At 30.0% G+C, this 14,548-nt stretch overlaps 1 protein-coding gene across 4 annotated transcripts in view; it reads right to left on the bottom strand.

The window, feature by feature from the left end:
* Window positions 1-4,521: 4,521 nt before the first annotated feature.
* The window catches only part of LOC139519360 (ceramide glucosyltransferase-B-like), a 36,741-nt gene continuing 26,714 nt past the window's right edge, over window positions 4,522-14,548 (bottom strand). For all 4 annotated transcript variants that reach the window (XM_071311366.1, XM_071311368.1, XM_071311369.1 and 1 more), the window contains exons 7-12: window positions 13,604-13,705; window positions 12,866-12,981; window positions 11,847-12,034; window positions 11,026-11,112; window positions 10,214-10,406; window positions 4,522-9,346 (exon numbers count right to left, since the gene is read on the bottom strand). In XM_071311366.1, the coding sequence (XP_071167467.1) occupies window positions 9,158-9,346; window positions 10,214-10,406; window positions 11,026-11,112; window positions 11,847-12,034; window positions 12,866-12,981; window positions 13,604-13,705 (875 nt within the window). In that variant the 3' untranslated portion in view covers window positions 4,522-9,157. The remainder of the gene's footprint in view (window positions 9,347-10,213; window positions 10,407-11,025; window positions 11,113-11,846; window positions 12,035-12,865; window positions 12,982-13,603; window positions 13,706-14,548) is intronic.

Consider the following 14,548-nt stretch of genomic DNA (forward strand, 5'->3'; position numbering starts at 1 on the left):
GAATCAGCTATATTTGAAATTTAGTCAGTTATCAAACCCTAATCCATATAGTCTTGAAACGAAAATGACATGGTGCATATGCTCTAATCCAATCATAAGTTTAGCTTTCCTGTTGAAGCTGCATCACTGATAAAAAAAAAATTTTGTATTTGTCTTATAAGGAGTACATCTACTTGAAATACTTTCATCAGTGATTGCAAATACTGGTAAGCAACTTCATGTGAGGCTGATGATAAACTGTTCATTATTTCACATAATGTAGGTGATGTTATATATGATAACGAATGCCAGATATATATCTTTATGACCGTGAGATGGATGTTCAACAATTCTGGAAGGAATATAAACAAATAAGAAAAAAAAAAAGTAAAATCACAAAAGTACTGAACTCCGAGGAAAAATTCAAAACGGAAAGTCCCTAATCAAATGACAAAACATACCAAACGAATGGACAACAACTGTCATATTCCAGACTTTGTACAGGCATTTTCAAATGCAGAAAATGGTGGAGTAAACCTGGTTTTATAGCGCTTGTATGACAGTTGCATCAAACTTCATTATATATTTACAACGATGCGTGAACAAAACAGACATTAAAGGTAAAATAGTCAAAATATGAGTACAGCAGTCATCACTGTGTCACAATCTCATAACAAACAAATATGTAACAAAAAGCACAAAAAAAGCATCTATCAGATTTACAACCACATGCATTGCTTTGCATGTTTGACGTAACAAAATGTAAAGGTCACACAGAATTAAATATAAAATAGTTTGCTGTTCAATGTCTTTTCCAAAAAATTATAATTTCACATTTTCAACTTTATAATAGAACAATAACATAATGACATATAACAGAAAAAAAGTTATCAAAAGTACCAGGATTATAATTTAATACGCCAGACACGCATTTCATCTACATAAGACTTATCAATGACACTCAGATCAAAATATTTATAAAGCCAAACAAGTATAAAGTTGAAGAGAATTGAGGATCCAAAGTTAAAAAAAAGTCGTGCCAAATACGGCTAAGGTATGATAACATTGGTGAGATCTTTAAAAGTACAGAGTCGCGTCATATGAACCAAAAGAAACACAAACAAGTCGCCTTACAAGACACACCAGCAAAAATGAAAAATAATACAAACACATTAAAAAGTTCTAAAAGATAATTTCAAATCAGAGTAAACATATTAACTTCCTTATATCCAGTCGAGGTTACACAAAGCTGGTTCTTAAAACGTTTGTATCAGGGGAAACATTTTTCTTTGACTTTTAAAACATGTAGGGGAAACAGATTTCCTAACCATTCACATATAATATTCCGTATTTCTGATTTTTCAAAAATTCCCACATGTTCAACTTCAAAATTTGACCAGATTCTATTCTTAACTCTCGGATAATATACTAGGATAACATAGAAAATGTCCTGTATGGGACGATTCTGTATTCATACTTCACGCGTAGTTGGGTACAAGTGTCCTCGTAGTGAACACACCCGACTACGCGTGCAGTAAAAAGTGTACTCTTACGTCGGATACCAGGCAGTTTCTTTGTTATATCTGTACTTTAACAAATACATGTACATGTTTATATTTACTTAATATTAAATAGGAAAAATTATTGCTGAAAGCCTGTTCAGGGTTTCTTTCTTGTGTATGATTATATAATTTTGCACATGCCTGAACTCATTGACGATATTGTAAGTTGCTCTATTAGAAAAAACTGGATTTCTAGTTCGGGTTTGAAAAAGAAATTTCGCCTTTTCTTGAGCCTGTTTTGTACATTTAGTTTAACAGATATGATCCAATGGAAATTTTCACATGGAATTCAGCTCTAAATTCGGATTGGGATTAAATAGTTGACACAGCATAGGTTTCTGACACAGAATGAATGTGGTCTAATGAACTTTGATTTTTTTTTTGCCTTTGAGCAATTCACTATGCTGTTGAATATTAATCCTCTCAAAAAATGTTTGAAAATTTAGAAATTTTCTCTTTATGTATGAAATCTGAAATGAAAAAAATTGAACCCGACCCCCCAATTCTTTTTCACATCCCCCTTTCCCTTATTCCAAAACTGATCTCAATTCAAATTTTTAAGTGAGTTTGCAACAATAACTACTCATTTAAATACATCATAAAATATTAAAATGTAAAAAAGTGCTTGTTATCACTGAATGGTAAAGATTGTTTTAATTTATCAGTTGGTAGTAAAAGTGAATATACATTGTATATTGTGTAAAACAATGATTTAAGTTTATTCAACTACTATTCTGGACAAAGAAAGATAACTCTAATTGAAAATTTCTTGCTATTGCGCAATACTGTGCAATTGAAAATACTTGCTATTGCACAATACTGTGCAATTGAAGATTTCTTGCTATTGCGCAATACTGTGCAATTGAAAATTTCTTGCTATTGCACAATACTGTGCAATTGAAGATTTCTTGCTATTGCTGAATACTGTGCAATTGAAAACTTCTTGCTATTGCACAATACTTAATATAATAATTTTGGATCCTGATTTGGACCAACTTGAAAACTGGGCCCATAATCAAAAATCTACAAAAAAAAGTACGTTTAGATTCAGCATATCAAAGAAGCCCAAGAATTCATTTTTTGTTAAAATCAAACTTAGTTTTATTTTGGACCCTTTGGACCTTCATGTATAACCAATTTGAAAACCGGACCAAAAATTAAGAATCTACATACACAGTTAGATTCGGCATATCAAAGAACCCCAATTATTCAATTTTTGATGAAATCAAACAAAGTTTAATTTTGGACTCTTTGGACCCTTATTCCTAAACATTTGGGACCAAAACTCCCAAAATCAATCCCAACCTTCCTTTTATGGTCATAAACCTTTCATAGATTTCTATTTACTTATACAAAAGTCATGGTGCTAAAACCTAGAAAAATGCTTATTTGGGCCCGTTTTTATGCCCCACCTACGATAGTAGAGGGGCATTATGTTTTCTGGTCTGTGCGTCCGTTCGTCCGTCTGTCCCGCTCCAGGTTAAAGTTTTTGGTCAAGGTAGTTTTTGATGAAGTTGAAGTCCAATCGACTTCAAACTTAGTACACATGTTCCCTATGATATGATCTTTCTAATTTTAATGCCAAATTAGAGTTTTTACCCCAATTTCACTGTCTACTGAACATGGAAAATGATAGTGCGAGTGGGGCATTCGTGTACTGAGGACACATTCTTGTTGGACCCTAATTCCTAAACTGTTGGGTTCTCAACTCCCAAAATCAATCCCAATCTTCCTTTTGTGGTCATAAACCTTGTGTTTAAATTTCATTGATTTCTATTTACTTAAATAAAGTTATAGTGGGAAAACCAAGAAAATGCTTATTTGGGCCCTTTTTGGCCCCTAATTCTAACTGTTGGGACCAAAACTTTCAAAATCAATCCTAACCTTCCTTTTATGGTCATAAACCTTGTATTTAAATTTCATACATTTCTATTTACTTAAACTAAAGTTATAGTGCGAAAACCAAAAGTATTCGGACGGCGACGACAACGCTGATGCCAACATGATACCAATATACGACCAAATAATTTTCAATTTTTGCGGTCGTATAAAAAGGTCTTAGTAGTAGCAAATTGGTCACTTCTCAACACTTACCAAAGATTAAGTGATATTTTGCATCAGATTAACACATCATAAACCATATATTTTTAAGTAAGTGACTGACAAGCAAGGGAAAACCAAGTCAAGGTTCAGGATAAAACCACTAATTTGGGTCCAGTAAAGAAGAAAAATAAAAGACAGAAGATAAAACAGTTCCTGCCCTTAGCATTAAGATTCAAAATATATATATCATGTAGGGCCTAGGTGGTCAAGTAGTTTAGCGCCACAATATCTCAGTAGCATGAGTTCGAATCCTGGCAAATGGAAGAAAAAAATTTGCTTCAACAAAATATCAAACTTTGTTGGTTTGTTATTCAGAAGAATACATATATACAGAATGCGTTTTCAGCCTTGTATCACCACCACTGGTGTTCTGATGGATGAAATCTGTCATACAGTTGTCATTGGTTCAGATGTTATCATAATATAATAATTTCTGTGACTACATCCTCACTAATTTGTAAGATCTTCTACCACAGCTAATTCAGCTGATATGTAACAATTCCATCTTCATGCCTTATATATCATGTACTGTGTTACGACCCTAGATAAAAACTGATGAGAAAAGGTAGCACCTGGCAACTGAAAGCTTTATTATTGTAGATCTGAATTCTTGTAAAATGTGTTTGTATCAATTTAAAATAGAAAGGCACATTTTTGCGTGTTTCCTATGATCAGATCAGAATACTTGATTTTGAATTTCCTTATTTCCAGAAGGGGTTCCCAACCAGGGTAAAGGGGGTTCAACCATATGTTCAAATGCACTGATTGTTCAAAAAAGGGGGGTTTCAACCCAAGTAATCCCCCCTGGATCCGCCACTGGAGTGGTTTATTCATTCTACACTATTTTATCTCTGTACTTGGCAAATAAAATAAACAATTCTATTATAACAAAATATTCTATATTTGCATAAAATATAATGGGAATGTAGACATGGACAGATTAACAGATGATATAAATATTAATTGTAAAAAAATTACAACAAAATTAACAATCATTTATACACAATTTTCATATACGCAGACAAAAATTACAGACCATCTATACAAAATTATTATGAATTCACAGACCATGAAAACTAACCATGCATTCACAGATCTTAGATTTACTCATGTAAAGAAGCTACAATATAAATTGATCTTAAAAATTTACTTAACAATCAAATTCAGATATATTAACAGATATAAAAAATTATACTGAACAACAAAAACCTCACACAATTAGATATAAAGGCTGCTTTAGAACAATTTTGCAACCTAGAAAAAGCAACAAAAATACACTTGTCTGAATATTAATTTTTACAGTGGTTTTGTCATAAATAGCTGTATAGGTATAATTATATCAACCATTAAATCAACAGAAGTCAAATTATTCATAAAATAAAAAAATAATAAATGTTAATTAACACTCAGTTTTGTACAATACTGCAAAATAAAGAGGTTGTTTCTAAAATGAAATGACTTTTTTTAATTTACTTTTTGACTTTTTTGAGGAAATTCAATGGAAAATACGAGGAATTTGAAGTAAATACTGAATTGAATAATTTGGTTTGTAAATTAAAGAAAAAGGTTGTCAATCACTAAACCTTTTTTCCACTGGATTTGTCAGATAAAAAAGGAATTATATTAAGTATATCAATATAAACAACAACCTTTTTGATGCAAGTATGTTGACTTTTTTTTCTGTAGAAAAAAAAGATGGGACTTATTTGTTGTAAATTTAAAGCATTCCTTCTTTCCAAAACAGAAAGTATATAATGATAAGACTTATATGCCCCCCCCCCCCCCCCCAACTTCTTTCTTGTTAGGAAATTTATAATCATTTCTTCCACATGCCGAAAATGTGTAAATATATCAGCCTTTCATAACAAATAAGCGATACAACTGTTTATGATAAATATCCTGATGTTTGGATCATCATCTATAACATGTTCTTCTGATTAATCTAGAGGCTGAAAGAATTAATTTTATGATTTCAATCAATTAACATTATTTGTATAAAAAAAAAAAAGTTTTTCTTTTCAAATTCAAATTTTTAGAAATAAGATTTCCATTCAAACCTATTATATGGCACCCACAAAAGCAATTAAGACAGTTTGACATTCAGTCTGTGTAGGAAAATTCAAATATAACTTTGGTTTGTAAAAAATATCAAAATAAACTATTATGAATCTCCTTATTTAAGTGTCATCTAAGTTGAAAGAGCTCATTTAATTAAAATAAAATGAAGAACTGATCAAAACGGTAGTGACAAAATAATTTTATAGAATTACTTGAACTATGCTTTGATTTGAGGAGAATAAAAAAATAGTAGCAATACATAACAATGAGACTCATTCAATACAATAAATACAATTTTTGCAGTGAGAAATGTCATGGTGATAGGATCAGACACAATGATACACATAAAAACATCAGTTTAATGAGAAATTACACACTCACAATGGTATATGATCAGTCTAAAGATACAACAAAGGATGAATGAACTTCATTACAATAAATAGGTCTTCTCCAAGAATGTTTTTAAAGCTTAAGACTAGAAAACTATTCGATTCTTAATATCTGGTTTAAAAAATTAACTTTGTTAATACTGGTTTTATTTTTTCAGCAGTAAAATATTAAATGTTAATATGATATTCCCGTAATCAAGACCAATAACAACATCTCTAATCCCAATATGTTTATGAAAACTTTCCATGCAAGAGTCATTTTTTATTTAGTTGTACTTTAATGAATGCAGTATTGATAGCTAATCTTTGACAGTCCTTGTTAAATTTGTTTACCATTTTACGCTGTTCCTTTGCTTTTTGTGTTTTATTGCCTGTGTATGTACTGGTTTTGTGTCATGGATAGATAAGCTATATCCTTTGTTTTCTTTTAAATGGTTTGTAACTTGACATATCATAATCACACTTTTTTGTGTTAAAAACTGTATGGTATCTGAGTCTTTTATGAAGGGTTGCTGTCTCATTGTCTCCCTTTATTCATATCTTCTACACTAAGACTAGTATGAACATGAGTTGAAATGACGCTATCATTCAAAATAAATTATGTTCTAATGATTGTCATTCACTAGATGAAAACAAAAACATGACATAAAATATATGTGAAGAAAAATCTAAATAATTAATTTTCATTAAAGCAAAATTAATAAATGTAACAGCATAACAAAATAAAAATCTAAATTCCCTGATATGTCATATTTTGGTCCATGTTGTTTAAAAATAAATCTTAGAACAATAATTATACTTGTTACATTTAAAGATTTGGATGATGTTTTTAATTCAATTTCAAATAAGAACATAGAACAACATAAAGGCTGCATGGTGACCTATAGTTCTAAGTCATCTAAGACATCTTCTTATTTTTATACATAGAAGTTCGGATTTGGTTTCCTTAAAGATAAAATAATAGAGACATAGAAGGGAGAAATATTTTGAATTCTATACAATTCTTTTACTTTTGCACTACATTTTTATCATCTATAGCAAAAGTAGTAAACATATTCCATACGCTTTTATGATTTAAATATATATAACACAATTTTCAAAGTTTGTAAAACGTTTTTATTATATTTTTTTTATAAAGTCAGTTTGCAGGATATTCTAACGTTTTCAATTTTCCTTAATTAGAATGAATCAGTGCGCTATTATTGAAACAGGCAAAATTATTCTAAATAAAAATATTTCTTTCTGCCATTTATAAAAGAATGGTACGAAATAAAAATTTCTCTTTCTTAGCAATCTTTTGGTTCATAAATATTAAATAAGATAATAGTTGTATTTTCACACATCATTTAAAATGATTATGGCTTGTTCACTAACCACTGATGTTCCTCACTGTTGATGTTTGATTGTTTTCTATGATTATTTTGATTGTCATGTATCTAACAGAATTAGGTCTATCATCAACTTCGACCATAATGTACAACTTCAAAACTTTACCAAAACAATCCTTCAGAAAATAAGAAATGAATACATAGACACATCCAAAGATAATTGAAAAATGGACCATAGTCAAATTATAAAGGATAAACAGATTTAAAAAAATAGGGAATTATTTTTGTCAACTCCATTATAAAATGTACAAAACCTCAATTGGTTTGCAAACATTTTATGTTTCATAAAACTGGGTAAGAAACTGAAGAAAAATTTGTTTACATACATGCATAATTGCTGAAATTTGCTATCTTGGCGACCTGGCCAAAATTAATCTCTTAAAAATGCCTGGTTTTTTTTAATTCAATCATTGTTTTTCCAATAAAAATATACAAAACTCTAAAATAAAATTTCCAAAAATCACTCATTTTTTCATAAAGTCTTGGGCTGAACTGTATATAGTATAAAAAAAATATAGATTTTATAAAAGATGGAAAAAAAAAGAGATTACTTAAATTGTACAAAAGAATAATACATTATTACAGATCAACTTTTTTTTATTAACAGAAAAAGGAATATGAAATTTTATTTACCCCCTGGAAAAACAAAATTCAAAAAGTATGATATATATATAATAATGCCCTTCAGATGTTCATATTAGGAAATTAGGCTGTGAGATATCACATTTATATTTCAAATGACATTTCTGCACTAAAAGTGAACAGAAATTATCAATAATGTTATAATGAAATAATAATACTTGTGAAAGAATGAAGAATCTCACTATTCTAGCCAAATGGTAGCTCTTATAGAAAAAATTCTTCTTTATAAATGAAACATTTCATCCACCAGTTCTAATAAAATGCAAAATACTGGTTATTTATATGAAAATCATGAAAGACAGGTGAACTGATGATTGCAAATACAAAATATTTTAAAATGTGGAGCCTACAAATTAAAAGAATCTATAAACTATTGTGTTTTACAAAAAATATTCACCGTTTTTGGCCCCAAGATTGGTGCATTTATATCATCAATATAAATACCAATTAAAAAAAATGAACTATTACTTCTCAAAAAACAATAGTCAATGTTAATATTTCATCATAATTGTGGAGTAATAATTTTTAACTTGCTTGATAAATTTTTTATTATATTGCACTAAATGTGAAAAATATCAATAATGAATTAATATTAATTACTAGACAGGTTTAAAATGCACAAGTCTACTACATCCAAAAATTACTATAATCTATAATGGCTTAGATTTATAAATCATTGATGTCTCAATCACTAAGCTTAGACAAACATGTGCTAATCTTGAACAGTCTTAGAATTTTCTCACATCTACTAAAGATCTGAATTTAGCAAAAATAATTGAATAAATTTATCAAACGCTACTATCATGATTATATGCATGTGTATCCCATATTGATGACAGTTGTTGTTAAAAAACCCTAACAAATCCTTCATTAAAGCACTGAATTCCCAATCAAACGTAGCCCAAAACTAAAATGCAACATGATACACTTTCTCTAAGTCTTTCTGTACTTGATTCTGTTCCCGACAGGGTAATCTCCTTTTGTCTACTTCCTGTTTTAGGTAAATTATATCCCTTTCTAAGTAATGACTAGTTTGCTATGATTTAGTCTTCTCAGTATCTCGCACTACTTCAGTAACTCCTCCTAGACGTACCCTAAATTGTTTTGTACCCCAAAATATTGTCTGAGGCCGCCAAATAGCCTCAAAATAGGTTACAGTTCTCATAAGTTCAGTAACAAACCAACAGAACACAAACTTCCATTTTGAAAATATAAGTGGACCATTCTGAAAAAAATATATATATATATATAATCTGTGTTTTAACAAACAATGGCATATTTATGTGAATGAACACACATCATTTTTCAACATTTTTCAATGTGTTAAAAAATTTCTGTATACAATTTATGAAAGGGAGAAAAGTTAATGTTTTCAAAATATTGATCAATGATTTAATTTGCATAACTTATAAATGGAAGATCAAGGCAATCAAAACTTTGAATTGACGTTTGTTACTATTCAAACTGGGTGGGCTAATACAGTTTCTTCTTCTATTTGTATATCTATAGAACAGGATAGACAAGAACAAATTTAAAAAAAACAAATATGAATGTTGAAAACTCTTGATCCTCAACTATCCATTCTGTCAAATAACAAGCTTTGTATATGTATATCAACCAGAGATTCATTATAATTCATGGATACTAATTTTTATGTCTGATGTAATGTTTCAATATTCTATAGGACTTGCTTTCAAACTTTGGCAAAACCATAAATTCATTTATCAACTAAATTACAATTTTTCATCAATCCACAAAAAATAGTACCCAAGAAAGATCAAGAATGTGTCCATAGTACACAGATGCCCCACTTGCACTATCATTTTATATGTTTAGTGGACAGTGAAATTTGGGTAAAAAATCTAATTTGGCATTAAAATTAGAAAGATCATGTCATAGGGAACATATACACCAAGTTTAAGTTGATTGGACTTCAACTTCATCAAAAACTACCTTGACCAAAAACTTTAACCTGAAGTGAAGCAGACAGACAAACAAACGGACCTGCCGACCAGAAAACATAATGCGCCTCTACTATCGTAGATGGGGCATAAAAATTAATCCACAATAACATATTTGTTAGTCAACTTACCTGGTACCGTTTAAGTAGTATATAATCTGATGTGAGGCATAAAGTGAAATGGAACAGCAGGAAATAAGTTACACTAATGCTGAAGAAATGATTGACACTTAGACTAACTAGAATTCCTAAAGGAATCATGTCACCTAACGGTTCTAGAACACCACTTGTAAATGTCATCATGTTAAGGCGTAACCTCAGCCATCTGCAAATAAAATATGAACAAATGATTCATTAGAATATCTTGACCCCTAGTAAAGGCTGCATATTTAGACTTTTTCGTTATTATTCTCTCTTAAATTCTAAACAATGGGATCCTTTGTGTTGTTATCACTGTAATTTTTTGAATAAACTGAACTGCAGCTATTGCACTCTGATATCCCTAAAATAAGTATCACAACAGAATGCATTGAGTGTGTAGGTAAAGGTATTATCTTTGGTTAGCTTGCTTGTTAGATGATCCATGAAGTCTTTTTATGTTAGATGTACTACACTCAATTAAGAGTAGACTAGTCCGACAGATAACCAATCCATCTGTCTGTAGGACTAGACTACTCCTAAAGGAGGATAGAATACCTCACCTTATAATGAGTTCACTGTTCAGCTAACAAGCAAGCTAACCAAAGATTCTACCTTTAAATACACACTCCATGCATTCTGCAGTAAATAAATATAAGCTGATGACTGATGGATGTAAAAACACATCACAGAGTATAACATGCTCACGTAAAGTTTGATTTCAAATTTTTAGAAAGCCTTGACTTGTAGTTCTTGAGAAATTATACCAATGGCATGTAGAAACCAAAATAAATAAAGATACCAACCTGACCATTCTATCCTTGTAGAAACAAACAGATGATGAGGGAATATTCTGTTGAGCTGGGTAAGCTGACATTACTAACTTGTAGCCTCTGTAAAATAATTGGAAAAGTATAAACAAATATCAATCAACAAATCTCATTAGAGAAAGTAAACGAAATTGTGACATGTCAGTAAAATACCTTCCTTATATTCTTTATTATCAATGGTTATCTTTAAAATCAAGTTTAACATATCTTTAAAATATTATGTCACAATGATAATTTGGAAAAGAAGTAATACAAGGTGAGGTCTATTCCATTAAGTATGTGGGAGGTTAGAAAGGGACTTTCAAAATATCCCTACAACCAAGAACCATAATTTAGAAAATTTTACAATATTAATGGTAATAAGACACATACTGAAAAAAGTCCAATTAACCACATTCAATAATTAAAACTTCCCTTCCTACCCTCCAACATACATTTTGATAGCCTTGAATATAAACAAGATAATAATCTAAATAAAATCTTAAGTAACAACAATAATTTCAAAGAAGTTTGAACTCTGCGAGTGGAAGGTGCGTTTGAAACTAGTCTTGATCAACTAGGATTGTCAGTTTTCCTGTCAAAGGTCTTGGTTCTCTTTTGCCAAACTATTTTTTTTTTCCTTTAATAAAACTGGCTGCCATAATATAGCCAATAGTACTGGTATTAAACACCAACAATCAATCAAACGATTTTCCTGTGTTTTTATTTTTATTTTCAAGATTTGTTCATGAAATAATTGAAGGTAAATATAGATAAAAATGAAAAGTTGATATTGTGTTACATCAATGAGTACTTACTTTTCATGTAATAATGTACATAAAAAGAAATCTTCAGCTAAATATTTTCCAAAGTAGATCAGTCCCCCTTGAGGCTGACATTCCTCCAGCACAGGCTTCTTAAACAAGTATGACATCCCTGTACAACAGCAAAGGCCTAAGAAATTAAACGCTGGATAACAGCGACCTATTATACAACCAAAATGTACCTGTAAAGAAGGAAAGATAACAAACATTTGATAATGTATAAAACTTAGGAACAAATAAGATATTATGAATATCTTTTACTGTCAGGCGTTAAACGGTCATTTTCAGCTCCCATTAGCGTCAAATTGGTTTTTATTTTAGTGTGATTCATCAACAAATCCCTGTGATTCTTCAGAGGTCTCAAATTATTATCGTTATAATTATTGTGGAAAAAATATAAAGTTATTTGTTAAATCTGTCCAATTTTTTATCATCTAAAAGAAAGTGTACATTTTAATTTATCGGTAATTTCTATATTTTCCCTTTGATTTTACTGCCTAATATTTTCGAGTATCAGCGTACTGGCTGTATCACTGAAAATATTAGGCAATACATTGTGTGACGTCATAATTACTGATAAACAGAATAATAGGTAGTTTCGTTTTTGTTACTGACTATATCATGTGGAATATCTCAACTCGCCCTATTGGGCTCGTCTAGATATTCCACATGATATAGTCAGTATCAAAAACGAAACTACCTATTATTCTATATGTCTTGCACCAAAAATTACTGTTACAGTCATTTGGAAAAACGTTATTCGTCATGAAAGTATCCCCATTACAGCCCTCAAATAATCACTCAAAAATTTATGATAAAAGTTGGATTATTTTACATTGAAATATTCAATTATGTTTCTTTACTGTTCCTGATTTTTTTTCAAACTGAACTTCCAAATATTAAAACAGAAATCTAAATATGAGGTTAAGTTACAAAGTAATTAGTTGCTTCAATGTTAAAAAAAAATAATATGTGCTCTCATATTGATTTTAGTTATCTCCCTTAGATGGTACCTTGTCAATAGTTCCAGCAAATCCTGGTAAGTCTGTATAAAATGGCATCTGATGGACTAAGGCTACATCTGGTTTCTGAAGTTTGCAGGACATATCCATGATTATATCCGACGAGGCTGTGAAAAAAAAATATATTATCAATACAATGTGATAGTTGCACATTTAAAAGATTCATATGCTAGCTTTTCAAAGATCTTCCTACGATAAAATAATATGTTTTTACCACAAAAATTCATGTGTGTTTGTTTTGTTTTTTCCAATATATTGTTAGCATTATCATAACATCTAAGAAAGATCATTGAGGAAATTTTTGTAATCTCTATGTCATTTTAACAATTTACATAATTTTTGGGTATAATCATTAGCTGCATTCATCAATAGTAAAAAAAACTTAATATTTTTCCATCTACATAATTTCCTAAAATATAATAAAAAAGAATTTTGTATATAGATCAAGGTTAAAATGTGTATGCGATAACACATGTGTATGTTCTTGTCAAAAATCACAAAATGGTGTATTGCAACAGACTTGCCATCATAGGGTGTATTGTATTGGAAAATGAAAAAATTTCAAAACTGTAAAATCAACAAGTTTTTTTCTTCTTTTATCAAACGCTTGATATTGAGTTTCAATTACTGAAAAAAAACCTTCAGGTTTGAAAAATTTGTCAGACATACAATATAGCTTATTCATAGTTATATCTTTTTTCTAAAGGTATCAAAATATATTACGCATACCTTTAATTCTACTGGTACTGACCCAGATAAAATCATATTTAGCATTCCAGTAACCAGGTGCCATATTGTTGACCATGGGATTTACACAGCCTGGACCTCCACCTATAAGAGTAAACAAAAAAAAAATCATGTATAGTATTAAGTTAACCAAGTCCTACATTGCATACCAAGAGGTTTACAACTTATGCAATTTGTTGTGAAAACCCTGCAAATTTTATCTATGAAGTAAGAACATATAACAAATTATTATATAGACCTTTTACAATACAGTAGACCTCATTTAACGCTTTTTTTTTAGATATCCATCTGGAAGAAATATTATTTCTCAATAAAAAGGAGGTATGCATCATAAAGCCACCTGAATTCAAATGTAGCAAAGTATTATAAATTCACTCATAAACATACTTCAAATAAGGTATCAGTAAAAATATGCAAACTTAATTTTTGATCTGAATTAAACCAGGCTACAATTTCCAAATCATTTTTCAATAACATTTACATATTTCTATTTGATTAAAGAGTTTGAGACATTTTTTGCAATTCAGGGGCTATTATGGCTATCACACCCCTTCATACTACACTTTTAAAAAAACCAACCCTGTTGATAATAGAACTGTGAGTGAACTCACAAAATGATACCGCTTTCATACAGGAGACTATTACCATCTCTAGTTAATTCTATTATCTCCCCTTTACCATGTGGATTCAGGATTCATTTTCTGTGTGCACATTCTCTGGTAATGTTTTACAACTGTGTAAAGTTTCATAAACATCTGTTTGTTTATAACAAGTTGTACTTAGAAGAAAAAATTGCCACCTATTGTAATACTGCAGTAAGTAAATTTCATTATGCACTTACATCATTGGAAAGACCCCAAAACAGACATGTTTATTCCTATAACCGCCATAAAAATTTGATTATAACAGCTCTAAGCCTATATATCT

The sequence above is a fragment of the Mytilus edulis genome, chromosome 4 (genome assembly GCF_963676685.1).
Source record: "Mytilus edulis chromosome 4, xbMytEdul2.2, whole genome shotgun sequence".
In the NCBI taxonomy this organism is placed as follows: domain Eukaryota; kingdom Metazoa; phylum Mollusca; class Bivalvia; order Mytilida; family Mytilidae; genus Mytilus; species Mytilus edulis.